The 16,541-nt window shown below is 44.7% G+C and overlaps 1 protein-coding gene across 2 annotated transcripts in view; it reads left to right on the top strand.

Annotated features, from left to right (window-relative positions):
- The first annotated feature begins 403 nt into the window (after nucleotides 1-403).
- Nucleotides 404-16,541, top strand: part of UBE2H (ubiquitin conjugating enzyme E2 H) — a 121,818-nt gene continuing 105,680 nt past the window's right edge. Inside the window, exon 1 of one of the 2 annotated variants that reach the window (XM_003261322.3) lies at nucleotides 404-862. In XM_003261322.3, coding sequence (XP_003261370.1) covers nucleotides 810-862 — 53 coding nt within the window. In that variant the 5' untranslated portion in view covers nucleotides 404-809. Of the gene's footprint in view, nucleotides 863-912; nucleotides 2,088-16,541 lie in introns of those variants that run through there. The other variant, XM_030825578.1, reaches the window with a different exon arrangement.

Genomic DNA, 16,541 nt, shown 5'->3' with positions numbered 1-16,541 from the left:
ATTCTTTCCGGCCAACGAGGGAGCGGAGTGCAAGGAACCTGCTGGTGTGGGGATTTCCAGATTTTGGTGCCTGAGTAATTGCTACCTTGGCCTCCTCCAAATCAAAGAAATTGACAGCTTGTTAAACAGTGTGTGGAGGTTCATTACCCTAAAATCCACGAATGTAATAATATTGCCATTGTTTACTCTTATCGTTTAGGATGATGATAATGACACTGGCAGTTGAGCGATTAAGCAGGTGGGGAAGTTGGGGGAGGGGACAGAGGGTGTGAGACAGCCGGAGAAAGAGGAACTACAACTCCCAGAACGCCCCGGGAAAGCCCACGCCTCGGCGGCGCCCCACCCCTCTCGGCGACCAGGCCCGCCCCCTCCGATGACATCACAGAGGTGACGTCACGGCGCCCAGAGCGAGGCTGGGGTAGGGAGGCCGACTGAGCAGGAGTCGTCCGCTTGTAGTGGAGGCTGCTAGGAGCCGGTCAGAGGGTGAGTGGGGAGCAGGCGAGCGAGCCAGAGCAGGCAGGAGGGAGCGTCGCGCGGCGCAGGGGAGCGCCGGGGCCGGGCCGCAGCGGAACCACAGACGGAGAGGGGCAGCCCGAGCCGGGCGCCGCGGGGTCCCCACCCCCACCCGGCCGGACAGTGCCCGGTGTTCCCCCGTGCGGGGGGCGGCGGCGGCGGCTGACGGGACCGCCGAGACCGCGGGGGTGTTGCCACCTCCACCGAGTAGCCGGCGCGGCCGCGGGCTCCTCAGAGCCGGGGCCCCGGGCCCGTGACAGACGGGCCGAGGAAGGGAGAGAGGCGGCGGCGACACCATGTCATCTCCCAGTCCGGGCAAGAGGCGGATGGACACGGACGTGGTCAAGCTGTATCCTTCGTTGGGGGGAATTTGGGCTGTGTGTGGGGGGGCGGTGTGGGGATGCCCCAGGGCACCTCCGGAACCACTGCAAGGGCCCTGGGGCACTCCAGGCCACTGTCCGAGACTCCCCTCCTCCCCCAGTGCCTACGGCGGCTCCTTGGCACCTCCCAGGGGCCGAGAGCCTTTTCAGCTCGCCTTTTCTCCGCAGCACCCCGAAATACGCGTTGTTCCTCGCTCTTCCTGTATCCCCAGAGCCCGTGACTTTCCTCCGCGACGTTTGGACTCCCGAGACGGCCTTTTTTCTTTTTGCAGGACCAGTCGCCTCACTCTCTACTACCGAGCCCATTTTCAGGGTTTCTCTCTCCTGTTTGCTCGCTTTGGATTTAGGGACTCAAGGCAGAAATTCCCGAGAGGGAAACCTTTCTCCCTTTCTTGAGATGCCCCCATTTCCTCCAACCACAATGCTGCTTCAACTGGGGTCACTCAAGCGACCTCTTTTATCCCTAATTCCTTTCTATATTAGGAAGAGAGTCGCCTGCTCAGGGCCCCCTCTTCTAAGAAAGAGCTCTGTGTGTTTTCAGTGTCCCTCCTGTTAAGCTTTCTGGTCCCCGGGAGAACCCTACTGTTTTCCTTTCCACTGACAAAGCCTGTCCCACCCATAGTTGTATGTGATGAAGACCCCCGGGCCCTCCAGCAAGCCACCCTCCATATTGTGGGTATGACAGCTGTGGAAAGAGTAGCTCCTGGACAAAATAAATAGTCCCTGGACTGGCCACTTGGGCAAAACTTCCTATGTGAGGGTCAGGTTCTTGGGGGAATACTTGCCCTGATGTCGCCAAGTGACACCCTTTATTTTCTGCCCCCTCCCCCCAACTTTATGCACTCTGGAGTTTGCAGTGGGAAAGCTATAACTGATAAGAGCCCTTCAGGCAGTGGTTTTGGTTGGAGTCCAGACTGATTATTTCAGGACCAGCTAGAGAAATTCGCGAAGGTTCCTGTGACAAATCGAGAATTTTTTTTTTTGAAGAGTAATTTAGAGGGTAGGGGGAGCCCAGAGTTCTGAACAGCTAGTCCTTGGGGAGGGGGGCAAGTGGGGGCTTAGAGGGTGGTAGTGTGGAACACAATTTAAAAGTCCTGTCTGCTGTTTCTCTCCCTCCTCCCCATCCCCCCCACCGTTTCCCCCTGTTGCAGGGTTTTGTTTATATAACTCAAGTTGTTTGGCTGAATTCTTCAGGTGAATTCCTTTTTTCTTCCTTTTATTTGTTGCTGTTTTTGATTGAGTGTTTTACCTCTCTGTAGAGGTCAGTGATTATTGTCAAAAAATTCAGTTAGGGAATTTGCTGAAGTTTTTAAAAAGTAGTTTTTGCATATGGTTTGGCAGTGGGGGATGGGAGGGAAGTTGTCTGGGCAAGAGATTTTTTAAAAATAATCTTTATAGAAATAAGGTGTTTTTCTCCTTGCTCAGGGAAAACTTGGTTAGAAATAAGGAGCAGTAGATAGACTTCTAAGTTTGTGGTTTTGAGTTCAGAATTTTTGGGGGAGTGGGAGATTAGAGCGGAGCAACTAATAAAGTATAGTGTACCCAGTATATGTTCAGGCGCAAGTGAAATCAACTCTTTATGAGCTGTTTGTGGCTGTGATTGTTTTGTAAATGTGTGAATGATACCAGTAATGCTGGCTTTTCATAAGGCTGCAGGAAAACTTGTAACTATGACTGTGTGTACATTTTACACAAAGCAGTTTCGGGTTTTATTTTTGTTTAGAAACTAGGAAATGACATAGTGGCAGAATCTGAGTTATTTTTATCTTGAATTGAGAGTTACTGTCACACCTAATGCGAATTTCTACCTAATGTTTAATTGGGATGGAGTGGGGAGATAGAATTCCAGCTGTTTGTGATCGTTGTCAGAGTCTCAAATTATGTACATAGACATATTTTTAAAAGATTGAGGATAAAGAGGGGGGCCTAACTTGACCTGATGCCTTTTCCATACAGTGCCTTTTGTTCATTTAGTAGTTGTGGCATCTAGAATGATTACTGCATTTAGGAGTCGGGGTGTGGGGGGTGGAGAGGGAGAGGAAAACAGACAAAGAACAGCAGGGTGTCTTTTTTTTCTCCCCCTAAGTGGCTTATTTCATAGCTTATTTTTAGTAGAAGATGAAGAAAGGCAAAGATGCATTGGCCTTCTGTTCTTTCCCCACCTTCCTTCCTTTCTGACAAAAGAAAGCAGAGGGCCTTTAAAATTGTAGATCTCTGAGATGGGAGGATAACAGTTTCGAGATTTAAAAGCCAGAGGTTATCTTTGTTTCGTGTTTATTTTCTGGTATAATGGAGTTTGGAAGTTAAAATGTTTCGGATTTCCTTTTGTGTGTGTTGTGTAGGTGAGAGATTTTGTGTCCTCCTTTCTCTGTTGAATTCACAGATCAGTAGGCCCAAATGGAGCCAACAATTTTTGAGTAAGGTATATTTAGCAGAAAATTTAAGGAAAAATTCCCCAGCCCTCTACTAAAATGAGTACAATTGTGTGAAAAGGCTGGGGGTTGAGAAAGATGGTGGAGAGGAAGTAGGAAGAAAAGGTCTGAAGGAATGCACTTCTTGCCCCCCAGTGCCCCTTGATGATTTCTTTGGTGTGGGGGGCGATAGCTGGTTTCCTTGCAGTCTCCTGTTCCAGCCCATTTTTGGATGTCTCCTGAGCGTAATTATACCACCACGATTTACAGCCTGGCAGGGAACCTATATAGTAGGAAAGTAGCAGTGTGGGGGTAGGGAGAGAAGAGGATGTGTAACTAATTGGCCGCTGCCTTCCACCACCTCGCTCGGTTCTTTTGGAGACACCGTCTCTGGTTGTTGTTTGGAGTCAGTGATATTTCTTTTGTGATGGGTTGGTAGGAGGAGAGCTGACTCCCAAGTTATGCAGGGAGTGAGTGTTTTGCACCAATGCACTTAATAATCTGCTGGGTGATTATGTTCTGAAACTCTGACTCATTCATTGTTTCTCTTCTGATCCTTCGCTAAGGGTTGTGCAAACCTCCCCAGGAGCCTAGAAACTGATTTACATGACTTTTGGATCCTTTAGGAATGTGTCCCAATAAAAAAACCTTGCAGTTAGCCCAGATCCTATGGAATGGTCTCGAATAGTGCGGCCATTTGTTTGCAGAGTCAGGTAGATTGGTGATCTGTGCTGCCCAGAGCCTGGCAACCTTTGAGGTTTCCACCTCCAACCAGCTGATTATTTAGATTGTCTGAGAGCTGGGGCTCTGGTGACCTTAAAGCGTGATTTGCCCTAAAGGAATATCGGTTTAAGTTCTCCCTGGTGGAGGAACAAACAGCTCAGATTACACGGGTTTCCTTGTTGGTGGGGGTTACTCGTCTCACCCTGTTGCACAGCCCTGGTGATCCTTTCATCTGTGAACCAGTGGCCCCTGCTGAAGGCTAGAGCTGCTTGTTTTGGAAAAGCGTATGCAGGCAAAAGGCCGCAGGCACCGCTCCTCAGCGCTCATTGGCCGCCCTGTTACTACCCGGAAAAGGAGGAGGGGAGGAGCTACCAAACAGCTGATGGAGTATGTGACAAGAGAGTGTGTTTATATACAAAAGAGGTGGGGGCTGGGGAGGCCCTCTGAGTGGTGTTACAGGAACAAGTGTGTTTCCGAGGGGTAAAAAGAGGAGAGGAAAACCTGACCTGTTAGAGTACAAGAAATGTTTAGAAAAATTAAGGTTAAATCAGAAAAGTAGATTGGATAATAATGGGGACCGGCATACACCATATGTACAATTTTGTAACTTACAATACCAAGAGTTTTCAATGATTCTTCTTTTCAGAGGGAGTTAAGTAATAAAATAGGATTCCCCCCCCCCCTTATTTATTTTTAAATTTTTTTGTAGACACCGAGGTCTGACTGGGTTACCAGGCTAGCCTCGTAACTCCTGGCCTCAAATCTTCCTCCTGCGTTGGCCTCCCAGAGTGCTGGAATTACAGGTGTGAGCCCAGTGCACCTGGCCCGGGCATGCCACTTTAAATGCACTTAACTGACTCATTTGCAGGGATCCCAAAGTATGGCAGAAATGTCAGCTTCCCTTAAGCATCAAGAGTGATAGAAAGGGACGGTGTCTTACACTAAATTCATTAACAGCCTGAGTTAATTTTACAGAATCGTTGGTGTCTGCTTTAGGGTTTTAGAAGCTTTCTCTAACAAATTCAAAACCTCAGATGTGGCCAAGTGTGGTGGCTCACACCTGTAATCCCAGCATTTTGGGAGGCTGAGGCGGGAGGATCACCTAAGTGTAGGAGTTTGAGGGTCCAGTGAGCTAAGATCATGCCACTGCACTCATGCCTGGGCAACAGAGCAAGACTCTCTTAAAAAAAAAAAAAAAAAAGCTGGCATGGTGCATCACGCCTGTAATCCCAGCACTTTGGGAGGTCAAGGCGGGCAGATCACCTGAGGTCAGGAGTTCGGGACAAGCCTGGCCAACATGGCGAAACCCCATATGTACTTGTACTAAAAATATAAAAAATTAGCCAGGCGTGATGGCGCGGGCTTGTAGTCCCAGCTACTTGGGAGGCTGAGTCACGAGAATCGCTTGAACCCATGAGGCGGAGGTTGTGGTGAGCCGAAATTACACCACTGCACTCCAGCCTGGATGACAGAGCAAGACTCTTATCTCAAAAAAAAAAAAAACAAAAAAAAAACCTCATGTTTGGGTACGTGCTTTGTGCCAGCGTGGTGCTGGGAGTTTAGTAGTGAAAAATTCAGTATGGGTGGTCATGGTGCTTATGCAATTAGTTAAAACTTTTTTTAGTCGGAAAGGACAGGCTGTGTTAGGTCATTGCTATGTGTAGTGCCTTTTTGAGTAACTTGTATTTACTCTTAGAGTGGACTTTTCAAGGAATAGAAAGGTTAAAAAGTGAATTTTGTGTGCTAGGATGTATATGGGGATCTGTACACCTGTTTAAAAAAAATTGCAAAACTAAAATATTAAAATATGTAGCCATTTGTCTTTGACTTAACTAGTAGTTATTCTATCCCTAAGTTAGTAGTCTTCGTTACTCTTTGTGTTCAAAGTGTAAACAATTCCCTAATCTTTTAACTAGTTCTAGTGTCAATTGGGAAACTGTGGTTTGCCTCTTTGTTTCCTGTGGCCTCTGTTTTAGTGAGATGATGAGATGAAAGTTGGCACAGCTTTATGGTCTTCAAGCTAAAAGTTAAAGATTTGGCAACTCTCAGTGTTCTGAATTTGTCTTCCCTGCCTAGATTTTGGTGACAAATATAACATACTGGTACTTATTTTGGTTAGACAGGAACCTACATGAGTAAGCATTCACAGCTTCAGAACATCTGATTCCTGCAGTGCAGTTCTAGTAAATTACACGCAAGCCTAAAAATTCAGCTTTTTGGGAAAAAATGTTTCGCAGATGTGACCCGTAAAAGTCCCTTCTGTATTTGTGTATGTATGTTAGAACAACCTAGATTTGTTGGTTTTTCTAGTGTTGCAATTTTCTTAGCCCCTTGACCTGCATTTTATAGATATATTTAAAATTTGGTATTCTTTTCAGTCTTAACAGATTTGATGGTTCCAAGAATCATTGGAGTTTTAGGCATGTAATCCAGACCTTACATTATGTTATAATGTTTGCAATGTAATAGCTTTTTACCTGTAGACCTACAGAGTGTCCCTGTTAGTAAAATACTTAAAAGAACTTAGTTGGATTTCAAAAGTAAAAAGATAATTGAGAAAAACATAGGTTACAAGAAGGAAAACCAGTCACCTGTAATCCTAGTTCTTTAAACAGTAGTTCTCAAACTTTAGTTTGAGATTGCGCCACTGCACTCCAGCCCAGGGGACAGAGCAAGATTCCATCTCAAAAAACAAAAAACAAAGAATCACCTGGAGAGTTTGTTAAAACAGGTTACTGCATCCCACTCCTGGAGTTTTCTAATTCATTGGGTCTAGGGTGGGGTCTAAGAAGTTCGCAGATGATGCTCCTGGTCCAGGACCACTGTTTAAGAACTATTGGCCTTAAATGTTAACCTTATGGCTTTTTTCCTATATCTTTTATTCTCCCCAGGATGTTTTGTTTTCAACCTGTTGATCATACTGTATGCATCTGCCCTGTTTTTGCTTAATATTTTTGCAACTGTTTTTCCCAGTTAAAAATAATGACTAGGGGCCGGGCATGGTGGCTCACGCCTGTAATCCCAGCACTTTGGGAGGTCGAGGCAGGCAGATCATGAGGTCAGGAGATCGAGACCATCCTGGCTAACATGGTGAAAACCCATCTCTATTAAAAATACAAAAAAAAAATTAGCCGGGCGTGGTGGCGGGCGCCTGTAGTCCCAGCTACTCAGGAGGCTGAGGCAGGAGAATGGTGTCAACCTGGGAGGTGGAGCTTGCAGTGAGCCGAGATAGCGCCACTGCACTCCAGCCTGGGCCACAGAGCGAGACTTTGTCTCAAAAAAAAAAAAAAAAAAATGACTAGGCTGGGCACGGTGGCTCATGCTTATACTTCCAGCACTTTGGGAGGCTGAGGTGGGCAGATCACCTGAGGTCAAGAGTTTGAGACCAGCTTGACTAACATGAAGAAACCCCATCTCTACTAAAAAATACAAAATTAGCCGGGCACATGCCTGTAATCCCAGCTACTCGAGAGGTTGAGGCAGGAGAATCAATTCACTTGAACCTGGGAAGTGGAGGTTGTGGTGAGCCGAGATTGCGCCATTGTACTCCAGCCTAGGCAACAAGAGCGAAACTCAGTCTCAAAAAAAAAAAAAAAAGAAGTAGCTCATGTAATATGCCATCCCATGGCTGTGCCATTGATTTAATTCTTTGCCATTTTTCTCTGATGAATAAGATTGAAATTAACATCTTTGTGCATAGGCTTTTCTTTGGGTTATTTCTGTTTTCCCGAAATGGGATTCTAGATCAAAGAAGGTAAACATTTGAATTAAAATATTTAATTAAAAATCTCAGAGCCCTACACTCAGCGGGCTCTTGTTTTGCTGTGTTGTGTTTTAGTTGGTATCGTTTTGGCACTGAAATAGCCTGGCATAGTGATTAAAGATGAATTCTAATTTCCTCATTGTTTAAACTTTGATGTTTTTTGTGATAATGGTGATCCTCAATTTAGGCATAATTTTGTATTCTCAGAGTGCATACTGCAAGTCGGTAGGTTAAATATATTTATGAGCAGATAGATCTAACAGGAGCTGTAGAATTAGTTTTGGCATCTTGGATTTTTTTTTGTTATTGAGGTATAATTGACATACAGTTAACTGTACATATTTAAAGTGATACTTTTGATAAGTTTTAATTTTATATATCACCCACGAAGCTTATCCTTATCAAGAGAGGAGACATATTTATCTTCCCCCAAAGTTCCTTGTGGCCCTTTGTAATCTTTCCCTCCCTCTCCTCCAACCATTGATCTCATTTCTGTCACTGTAGATTATTTTACATTTTTTAGAATTGTATATATAAGTGGAATCATTCAGTATGTACTCTTTTTGTGTGGGTTATTTCATTCATAATTCTGAGATTCACCCATGTTATTTAGTTCTTTTTTTTTTATTGCTGAGTAGTATTCTGTTATATGGATATACCACAATTTGTTTATGCATTCACCTCTTAATGCTTGGTGGCATTTGGGTTATTTCCAGTTTTGGGCTATTACAAGTAAAGTTGCTATGAACATTGTATGGACATACGCTTTTTTTCTCTTGGCTAAGCTAGATCATGTGGTAGGGTTTGCGTGTGTGTGTGTGTGTGTGTGTGTGTGTGTGTGTGTTTTGAGCACGCGTGCACGTGTGTGTTTTGAGACAGAATTTCACTCTATTGCCCAGATGAGAGTTCATGGTGTGATCTCAGCTCACTGCAGCCTTGGCCACTTGCCTGGCTAATTTTATTTTTTTTGTAGAGATGAGGTCTCGCTGTTGGCCAGGCTGGTCTCAAATTCCTGGGCTTAAATGATCCTCTGGCCTCGGCCTCCCAAAGTGCTGGGATTACAGATGTAAGCCACTGTGCCCAGCCATGTTTAACAGGTAGTTTGAGTTTAATGTTTACTGATGATGGTCCATATTTCACACCCAAATAAAATTGTGACAACTGTTGTTACACTTGTGTTTTGTTTTGTTTTGTTTTGTTTTTTTTGAGACTGAGTCTTTGCTCTGTCGCCCAGGCTGAGTGCAGTGGCGCGATCTTGGCTCACTGCAAGCTCTGCCTCCTGGGTTCACGCCATTCTCCTGCCTCAGCCTCCTGAGTAGCTGGGACTACAGGCACCCGCCACCACGCCTGGCTAATTTTTTGTATTTTTAGTAGTGACGGGGTTTCATGATGTTAGCGAGGATGGTCTTGATCTCCTGACCTCATGATCTGCCCACCGTGGCCTCCCAAAGTGCTGGGATTACAGGCGTGAGCCACAGCGCCCGGCCTCACTTGTGTATTTTTAAGGAATCGTGTTAAATTACATGCTCTTAAAGTACTGATTTTTTTTTATTAACCTTATTTTATAGTATATGAATTTTGTTAATTTTGTTATCAATAAAACAAATTTTATCTTACCACAATGATTGTGATACCTTTCACTTGAATAGTGATTTAAACACTTTATCTTCCTTTTTTAAAGACAGAGTCAGTCTCGCTCTGTCGCCTAGACTGGCTCTCGGCAACCTCTGCCTCCTGAGTTCAAGCAATTCTCCTGCCTCACCCTCCCGAGTACCTGGGATTACAGGGGCCTGCCACCACACCCGGCTAATTTTTGTATTTTTAGTTAGAGACAGGGTTTTGCCATGTTGGCCAGGTTGGTCTTGAACTCTTGACCTCAGGTGATCCGCCTGCCTCTGCCTCCCAAGTGCTGGGATTACAGGTGTGAGCCACGACACCTGGCCAATCTGGTTTTTTGTTTGTTTGTTTGTTTGTTTTTTTTAGACGGAGTCTGGCTCTGTTGCCCAGGCTAGAGTGCAGTGGTGCGATTTCAACTCACTGCAACCTCTGCCTCCTGGCGCCTGGCCTAAAGCATTGACTTCTAGCTGAATTTGGTCAAAGCTGATTTGGTAGCTGCCCTTTTTTCTCCACCCCCATTTGAAATTAGTAAATTAAATTTTTATTGTGAAATATTTTTGTTAGCCTGAGCAACATGGCAAAAGCCTATTTCTACCAAAACAGATAAAAAATTAGCCAGGTGTGGTGGCATGCACTTGTAATCCCAGCTACTCTGGGGGCTGAGGCAGAAGGATCACTTGAGCCCAGGAGGCGGAGGTTGTGGTGAGTTAAGATCATGCCACTACACTCCAGCGTTGGTGACAGGGCAAGGCCCTGTCTAAAAAAAAAGTTTTGTGGCCCTTTGAAATTACACTTTAGGAATGTGGCCGGCCATAGTGGCTCATGTCTGTAATCCTGGCACTTTGGGAGGCTGAGGTGGGCAGATCACCTGAGGTCAAGAGTTCAAGACCAACCTGGCCAACATGGCGAAACCCCATCTCTACTAAAAATACAAAAACTATCTGGGTGTGGTGGTGCACACCTGTAATCCCAGCTACTCGGGAGGCTGAGGCAGGAGAATTGCTTGAACCTGGGAGTCAGAGGTTGCAGTGAACTGAGATTGTGCCACTGCACTCCAATCCCCGGGGGACAGAGCAAGACTCCATCTCAAAAAACAAACAAAAAAAACATATTACACTTTAGGATCATAGTCACAAATGACAATTTTATTTTTATATTTGCTAGTAAGACTCTATATCTTTGTGAATAGGTAAGCACACTTTTCGTTGATGGTATTATTTTCTTTGTAAAGTATTGATAAGATTTTTTTTTAACATTTCTTTAGCACTTCTAGTGAAGTTTACAGCAGTTGATAAATATTTCTGGAGCACTCTGTTAAAGTCTGAATAATATCTTCAATTTTCACATGGAATAAACTCAGGTGAAAGGAACTAACAGCAGATCAGTGACAGAATGGGAAACAGACTATAGGAGTTAGGATATCCTTTGATATCATGCTTTCCTGAAATTTTTGTGTGTGTATGAGAGATGGAGTTTCACTCTTGTCGCCCAGGCTGGAGTGCAATGGCATGATCTTGGCTCACCGCAACCTCTGCCTCCCAGTTCAAGTGTTCCCCTGCCTCAGCCTCCTGAGTAGCTGGGATTAGAGGCATGTGCCACTACTCCTGGCTAATTTTTTATTTTTAGTAGAGAGGTGATCCCCCTGCCTCGGCCTCCCAGAGTGCTGGGATTACAGGCGTGAGCCACCGCTCCCGGCCTGGAATTTTTTGAAGTTTTTTTTTTGTTTGTTTTGTTTTTTTTTTTTGAGACCGGGTCTCACACTGTCACCTAGGCTGGAGTACAGTGGTGTGATCACAGCTCACTGCAGCCTCAAACTTCCGGATTTTTAACTCAATCCTCCTGCTTCAGCCTCCCGAGTAGCTGGGACTACAGGCATGTGCCACCACACCTGGCTTATTTTTGTATTTTTCGTAGAGACAGGGTTGCACCATGTTGGCCAGGCTGGTCTCTAACTCCTGGACTCAAGCAGTCTGGCTGCCTTGGCCTCCCAAAGTATTGGGATTACAGGGGTGAGCCACTGCGCTGGCCTTAAGTTAATTTTTTAGTGAAATGGTGCTTAAAATTTTTTTTGGCATCTTTAGAGTTATTTGTTAGGTTATTGGACACTGCCATAAGAAAATTAGACATTGATTTGTAATAGTTGTTGTTACATTCTTTCTGATAAATTATAAACAATTTATCTTATGGACATTTACATGTGTGTTGCTAAAAAAAAATCAAAGCTGGATTCAGTGGCTCATGCCTGTAATCTCACCACTTTGGGAGGAGTGCTTGAGCTCAGGAGATTGAGGGTGCAGCGAGCCATCCTTATGCCACGGCACTCCAGCCTGGACAACAGAGTGAGACCCTGTCTCAAAAAAAATTAATAGTACTGACAGCTGCAACTTTTAGTTTGGCTAACAAAAAGGTGACCTGGCTTGTACCTGTTTTAGTTTGGAGCAATGATAGCATGTTTGGTGAGTAGACTGTTTGGGTATTCAGACACAGGAATGGTGCCCTGAGCATATAAATTCCAGTGTGTTGGCCAGACACAGTGGCTCATGCCTGTAATCCTAGCACTTTGGGAGGCTGAGGCGGGCAGATTGCTTGAACTCAGGAGTTTGAGACCAACCAGCCTGGGCAACATGGTAAAACCCTGTCTCTACTAAAATACAAAAAATTAGCCGGGCTTGGTGGCTTGTGCCTGTAGTCCCGGCTACTCGGGAGGCTGAGGCAGGAGAATTGCTTGAACCCGGGAGGTGGAGATTGCAGTGAGCTGAGATGGTGCCATTGTACTACAGCCTGGGCAACAGACTGTGACTCTATCTCCAAAAAAAAAAAAGATTCCAGTTTGTTATTTTCTATGCCGAAGTGTAATTCGAGTGCATTGTAGAAACTTTTGAAAACACAGTAGTCTGTTGAGAGGCTGTTGCTGCATTAGTGGTTCTCAGTTGGGTATCACATTTGAGAAGAATTAAGCTTTTGGGGGCCCAGGTACTATGGTTATTGTAATTTCTTCTCTGCACCTCACCAGATGCTTGGGGAAGGTGTCTGGTTATTTATAGGCTGGTGCTCATGGGGGTATCTGCCCATACCCAGTAGAACTCAAATCCTCAGGAGCCTGGGGAAGCCCCACATGGCAGCCATATGCTTATGAGGGAAGGAGGATTCTTTTTGTCTCTCCCTGCTTTGTAGGTATCTAGGACGTTAGGTAGGCAGTGTGAATAGTTGCTGCTGATCTTCTGACCTGTCCCTGCAGAGAAGTCAGGGAGGAGTAGGTAGCCCTTGTGAAGGGAGAGGCTTGGCTGGACTTTGCCATTCTCTGGAAGACTTTGTCATTCTCTAGAAGACAGGCATGGTTGGCGGGTCTGTCAGTGGACTCAAAAAAGGCACCTGGTCTGTAGCACTTGGAGGATCCATATTTAGGATATCAATTAATTGAGAATGTAGTCTTTGTCTTTGGTTCAATCTCCTGGTTTCTAACTTTTAAACCATTTTTAGGGAAGCATTATATGTGAAGGTAGGAGATACTCCTTACGTACAAAATCATGTTATTAATGTTGTGAATTATGCATTTTCTTTTTAGTATTAGGCAACTTTTTTTCATATATCAAGTTTTTATCATGTACACTTTTCAAGGTTTTTTGGATTATAAAATCTTAGTTGAGGTAATATAAATAGAAAACTAGATACAGAGTGCGTGCCTGGTTTGTGTTACCTCAGAAGCAATTGGGCTGTCACTTAGCCTAGCAAAAAGTAAATTTAGTTGTTTTTTCCAAAGGGTGCCAGTATAACTTTGGTGATCTGGATTTTGCTTTTCTTTCTTTCTTTCTTTTCTTTCTCTTTTTTTTTTTTTTTTTTTTGAGACGGAGTTTCATGTTGTCGCCCAGGCTAGAGTGCAGTGGCTCGATCTCGGCTCACTGCAATCTCCGCCTCCCAGGTTCAAGCGATTCTCCTGCCTCAGGCTCCAGAGTAGCTGGGATTACAGGCACGTGCCACCACGCCTGGCTAATTTTTTGTATCTTTAGTAGAGATGGGGTTTCACCATGTTGGCCAGGCTGGTCTCAAATTCCTGACCTCATGATCCGCCTGCCTCGGCCTCCCAAAGTGCTGGGATTACAGGCATGAGCCACTGTGCCCAGCCTGGATTTTGCTTTTCAGTTTGATGACTATGTTGCATAGACAGTTGCTGATAAGTTGATTAATTTAAAAATTCAGAATTTGGTTGGGCATTTCCATTGTAGCATTTGTATGTAGAAGGTTGATTGGTTAGAGTCATATCAAGAAGAGATCACCAAGTGTAATATAGTTGGATATAATGTTTTCATGGTCTTACTGCTGGATGTTTACTACCCTTTTGCTATTCTTTGAATCTAAACCTGTAAATAAATTAGTGATTCTCCTTGGCAGCAAATATTGGAACTACATAACTCTTTTTTTTTTTTTTTTTTTTTTTTTTGAGACGGAGTCTCACTCTGTCGCCCAGGCTGGAGTGCAGTGGCACAATCTCGGCTCACTGCAAGCTCCGCCTCCCGGGTTCACGCCATTCTCCTGCCTCAGCCTCTCCGAGTAGCTGGGACTACAGGCGCCCGCCACCACGCCCGGCTAATTTTTTTGTATTTTTAGTAGAGACAGGGTTTCACCGTGTTCTCGATCTCCTGACCTCGTGATCCGCCCGCCTCAGCCTCCCAAAGTGCTGGGATTACAAGCGTGAGCCACCGCGCCCAGCCAGAACTACATAACTCTTTTAATTGTATTCCAAAAGAAAGAAACTGGGTAACAAATGCTCACTTTCGCTGGTTGCAGTGGCTCATTCCTGTAGTCCCAGCTACTGGGAAGGCTGAAGCAGGAGGATTGCTTGAGTCCAAGGCTGTGGTGTACAATGACTGTGCCTGTGAATAGTCACTGCATTCTCCCACCTGAGCACCATAGTGAGACCCTGTCTCTAAAAATACAAAAGCAGTCACTTTTATATGGCCTTTGGTTCTCACAGCTGTGAATTGTACTTGATCAGATCATTAATTCAAACTAGAGGCCAGGCGTGGTGGCTCATGCCTGTAATCACAGCACTTTGGGAGGCCAAGGCGGATAGATCACCTGAGGTCAGCAGTTCGAGACCAGCCTGGCCAACATGGTGACGCCCCATCTCTACTAAAAATAAAAAAGTTAGTTGGGTGTGGTGGCAGGTGCCTGTAATCAGAGCTACTTGGGAGGCTGAGGCAGGAGAATTGCTTGAACCCAGGAGGTGGAGGTTGCAGGGAGCTGAGATCACATCACTGCACTCTAGCCTGGTGACAGACTGAGATTCTGTCTAAAAAAAAAAAAAAAATCAAACTAGGGGAGCCTACAAGTACATAATCTTGTGAGGGGAATCTTGGACCGTTTGGGTCGGCTTTTTTTTTTTTTTTTTTTGAGAGAAGTTTTGCTCTTGGCGCCCAGGCTGGAGTGCAATGGCATAATCTCGGCTCACTGCAACCTCCGCCTCCCGGGTTCAAGCAATTCTCTCAGCCTCTCCAGTAGCTGGGATTACAGGCATGTGCCACCACGCCCAGCTGATTTTGTATTTTTAGTAGAGACGGGTTTCTCCATATTGGTCAGGGTGGTTTTGAACTCCTGACCTCAGGTGATCCACCCGCCTCGGCCTTTCAAAGCGCTGGGATTGCAAGCATGAGCCACCGCGCCCAGCCTATTTTTTTTTTTTTTGGATGAGGCAGTCTCTCTCTCTCTGTTGCCCACGCTGGAGTGCAATGGTGCCATCATGGCTCACTGAAGCCTTGACCTCCTGGGTGCAAATCAATCCTGCCTCATCCCCCTGAGTAGCTGGAACTACAGTCACACGCCACCGTGCCCAGCTAATTTTTGTATATTTTTGTAGAGACAGGGTTTTGCCATGTTGCCCAGGCTGGTCTTGAACTCCTGAGTTCAAGCGATCCTCTTGCCTTGGCCTTCCAAAGTGCTGGGATTACAGGTGTGAACCATTGTGCCTGGCCATGGATTTTTATTACAAATTATATTCAAATAGATGAAAACAGGAGGGAAAAGAATTTTCAGTATGTGTATAAGTAGTTTTGACAGGAGTTTTAGCCTTTTATCTTGGTGGCTGATATTAATGTTGCTCTTAAGTGTACTTAAGCACACTAAAACATTGAACACAATAAGTGTTTGATAACACAATTATCAAGGGAACTGAGGATAAAAGCACTCATCTTTGCATCACAATATGGCATTATTAGCATCTGTTGACTTTACAAACCTGATTCATTTAGTTCTCCATAGCCACCATCTTGATAATGAATAAAGAAAAAACAAATGGTGTATTTTGTCACTCTATTCATTTTTATCTATAAAGATTTAAAATACCTTTCTTTTGAGTTAGGTTGGTTTTATGGTTGGAAGAAGGAAAGGAGGTAGACCTTTGAATGCCTTGATTGCTGCCCATTTCTCTAGGCAGTGAAGAAAGGCAGCTAAAGTGCTGTCTCTGATTATCAAATGCCATATATGTGAGTATACCTGTGTTGTTTGTCATGCTGTTGTGAACACTCACTTGCTTTCATCTTTTTTATCCACGAGCTCTTGCATTAGAGTAGTTAATAACCAGTTCTTTCTCTTGGAATAATTAATGTGACTTTTCCCTTGTTTGAGATTTAGTTAAGAGTTTTATATATAATATATAAACCATGATATATCTGAAAAACTGTATTTGTGGTTCATAAAGACTGTAATTTCATTTTCATAAATTGTATGTTTTCTTTTTCTTTTTTTTTTTGTTTTTGTTTTGAGACGGAGTCTCACTCTGTTGCCCAAGCCGGAGTACAGTGGCGCGATCTGCTCACTGCAAGCTCTGCCTCCTGGGTTCACGCCATTCTCCTGCCTCAGCCTTCCGAGTAGCTGGGACTGCAGTCACCTGCCACCATACCCGGCTAATTTTTTTGTATTTTTGTAGAGACGGGGTTTTACTGTGTTGGCCAGGATGGTCTCGATATCCTGACCTCGTGATCCATCTGCCTCAGCCTCCCAAAATGCTGGGATTACAGGCGTGAGCCACCACGCCTGGCCCATAAATTGTATGTTTTCAAGTCTATGTGTTTGTTTTTTTTGTTGTTGTTTGTTTGTTTTTTGATATGGAGCCTCACACTTGTTGCCCAGGCTGGAGTA

The sequence above is a fragment of the Nomascus leucogenys genome, chromosome 13 (assembly GCF_006542625.1).
Source record: "Nomascus leucogenys isolate Asia chromosome 13, Asia_NLE_v1, whole genome shotgun sequence".
Lineage (NCBI taxonomy): Eukaryota > Metazoa > Chordata > Mammalia > Primates > Hylobatidae > Nomascus > Nomascus leucogenys.
The sequence above is the reverse complement of the archived record's forward strand: the minus strand, read 5'-3'. Positions and strand labels throughout refer to the sequence as shown.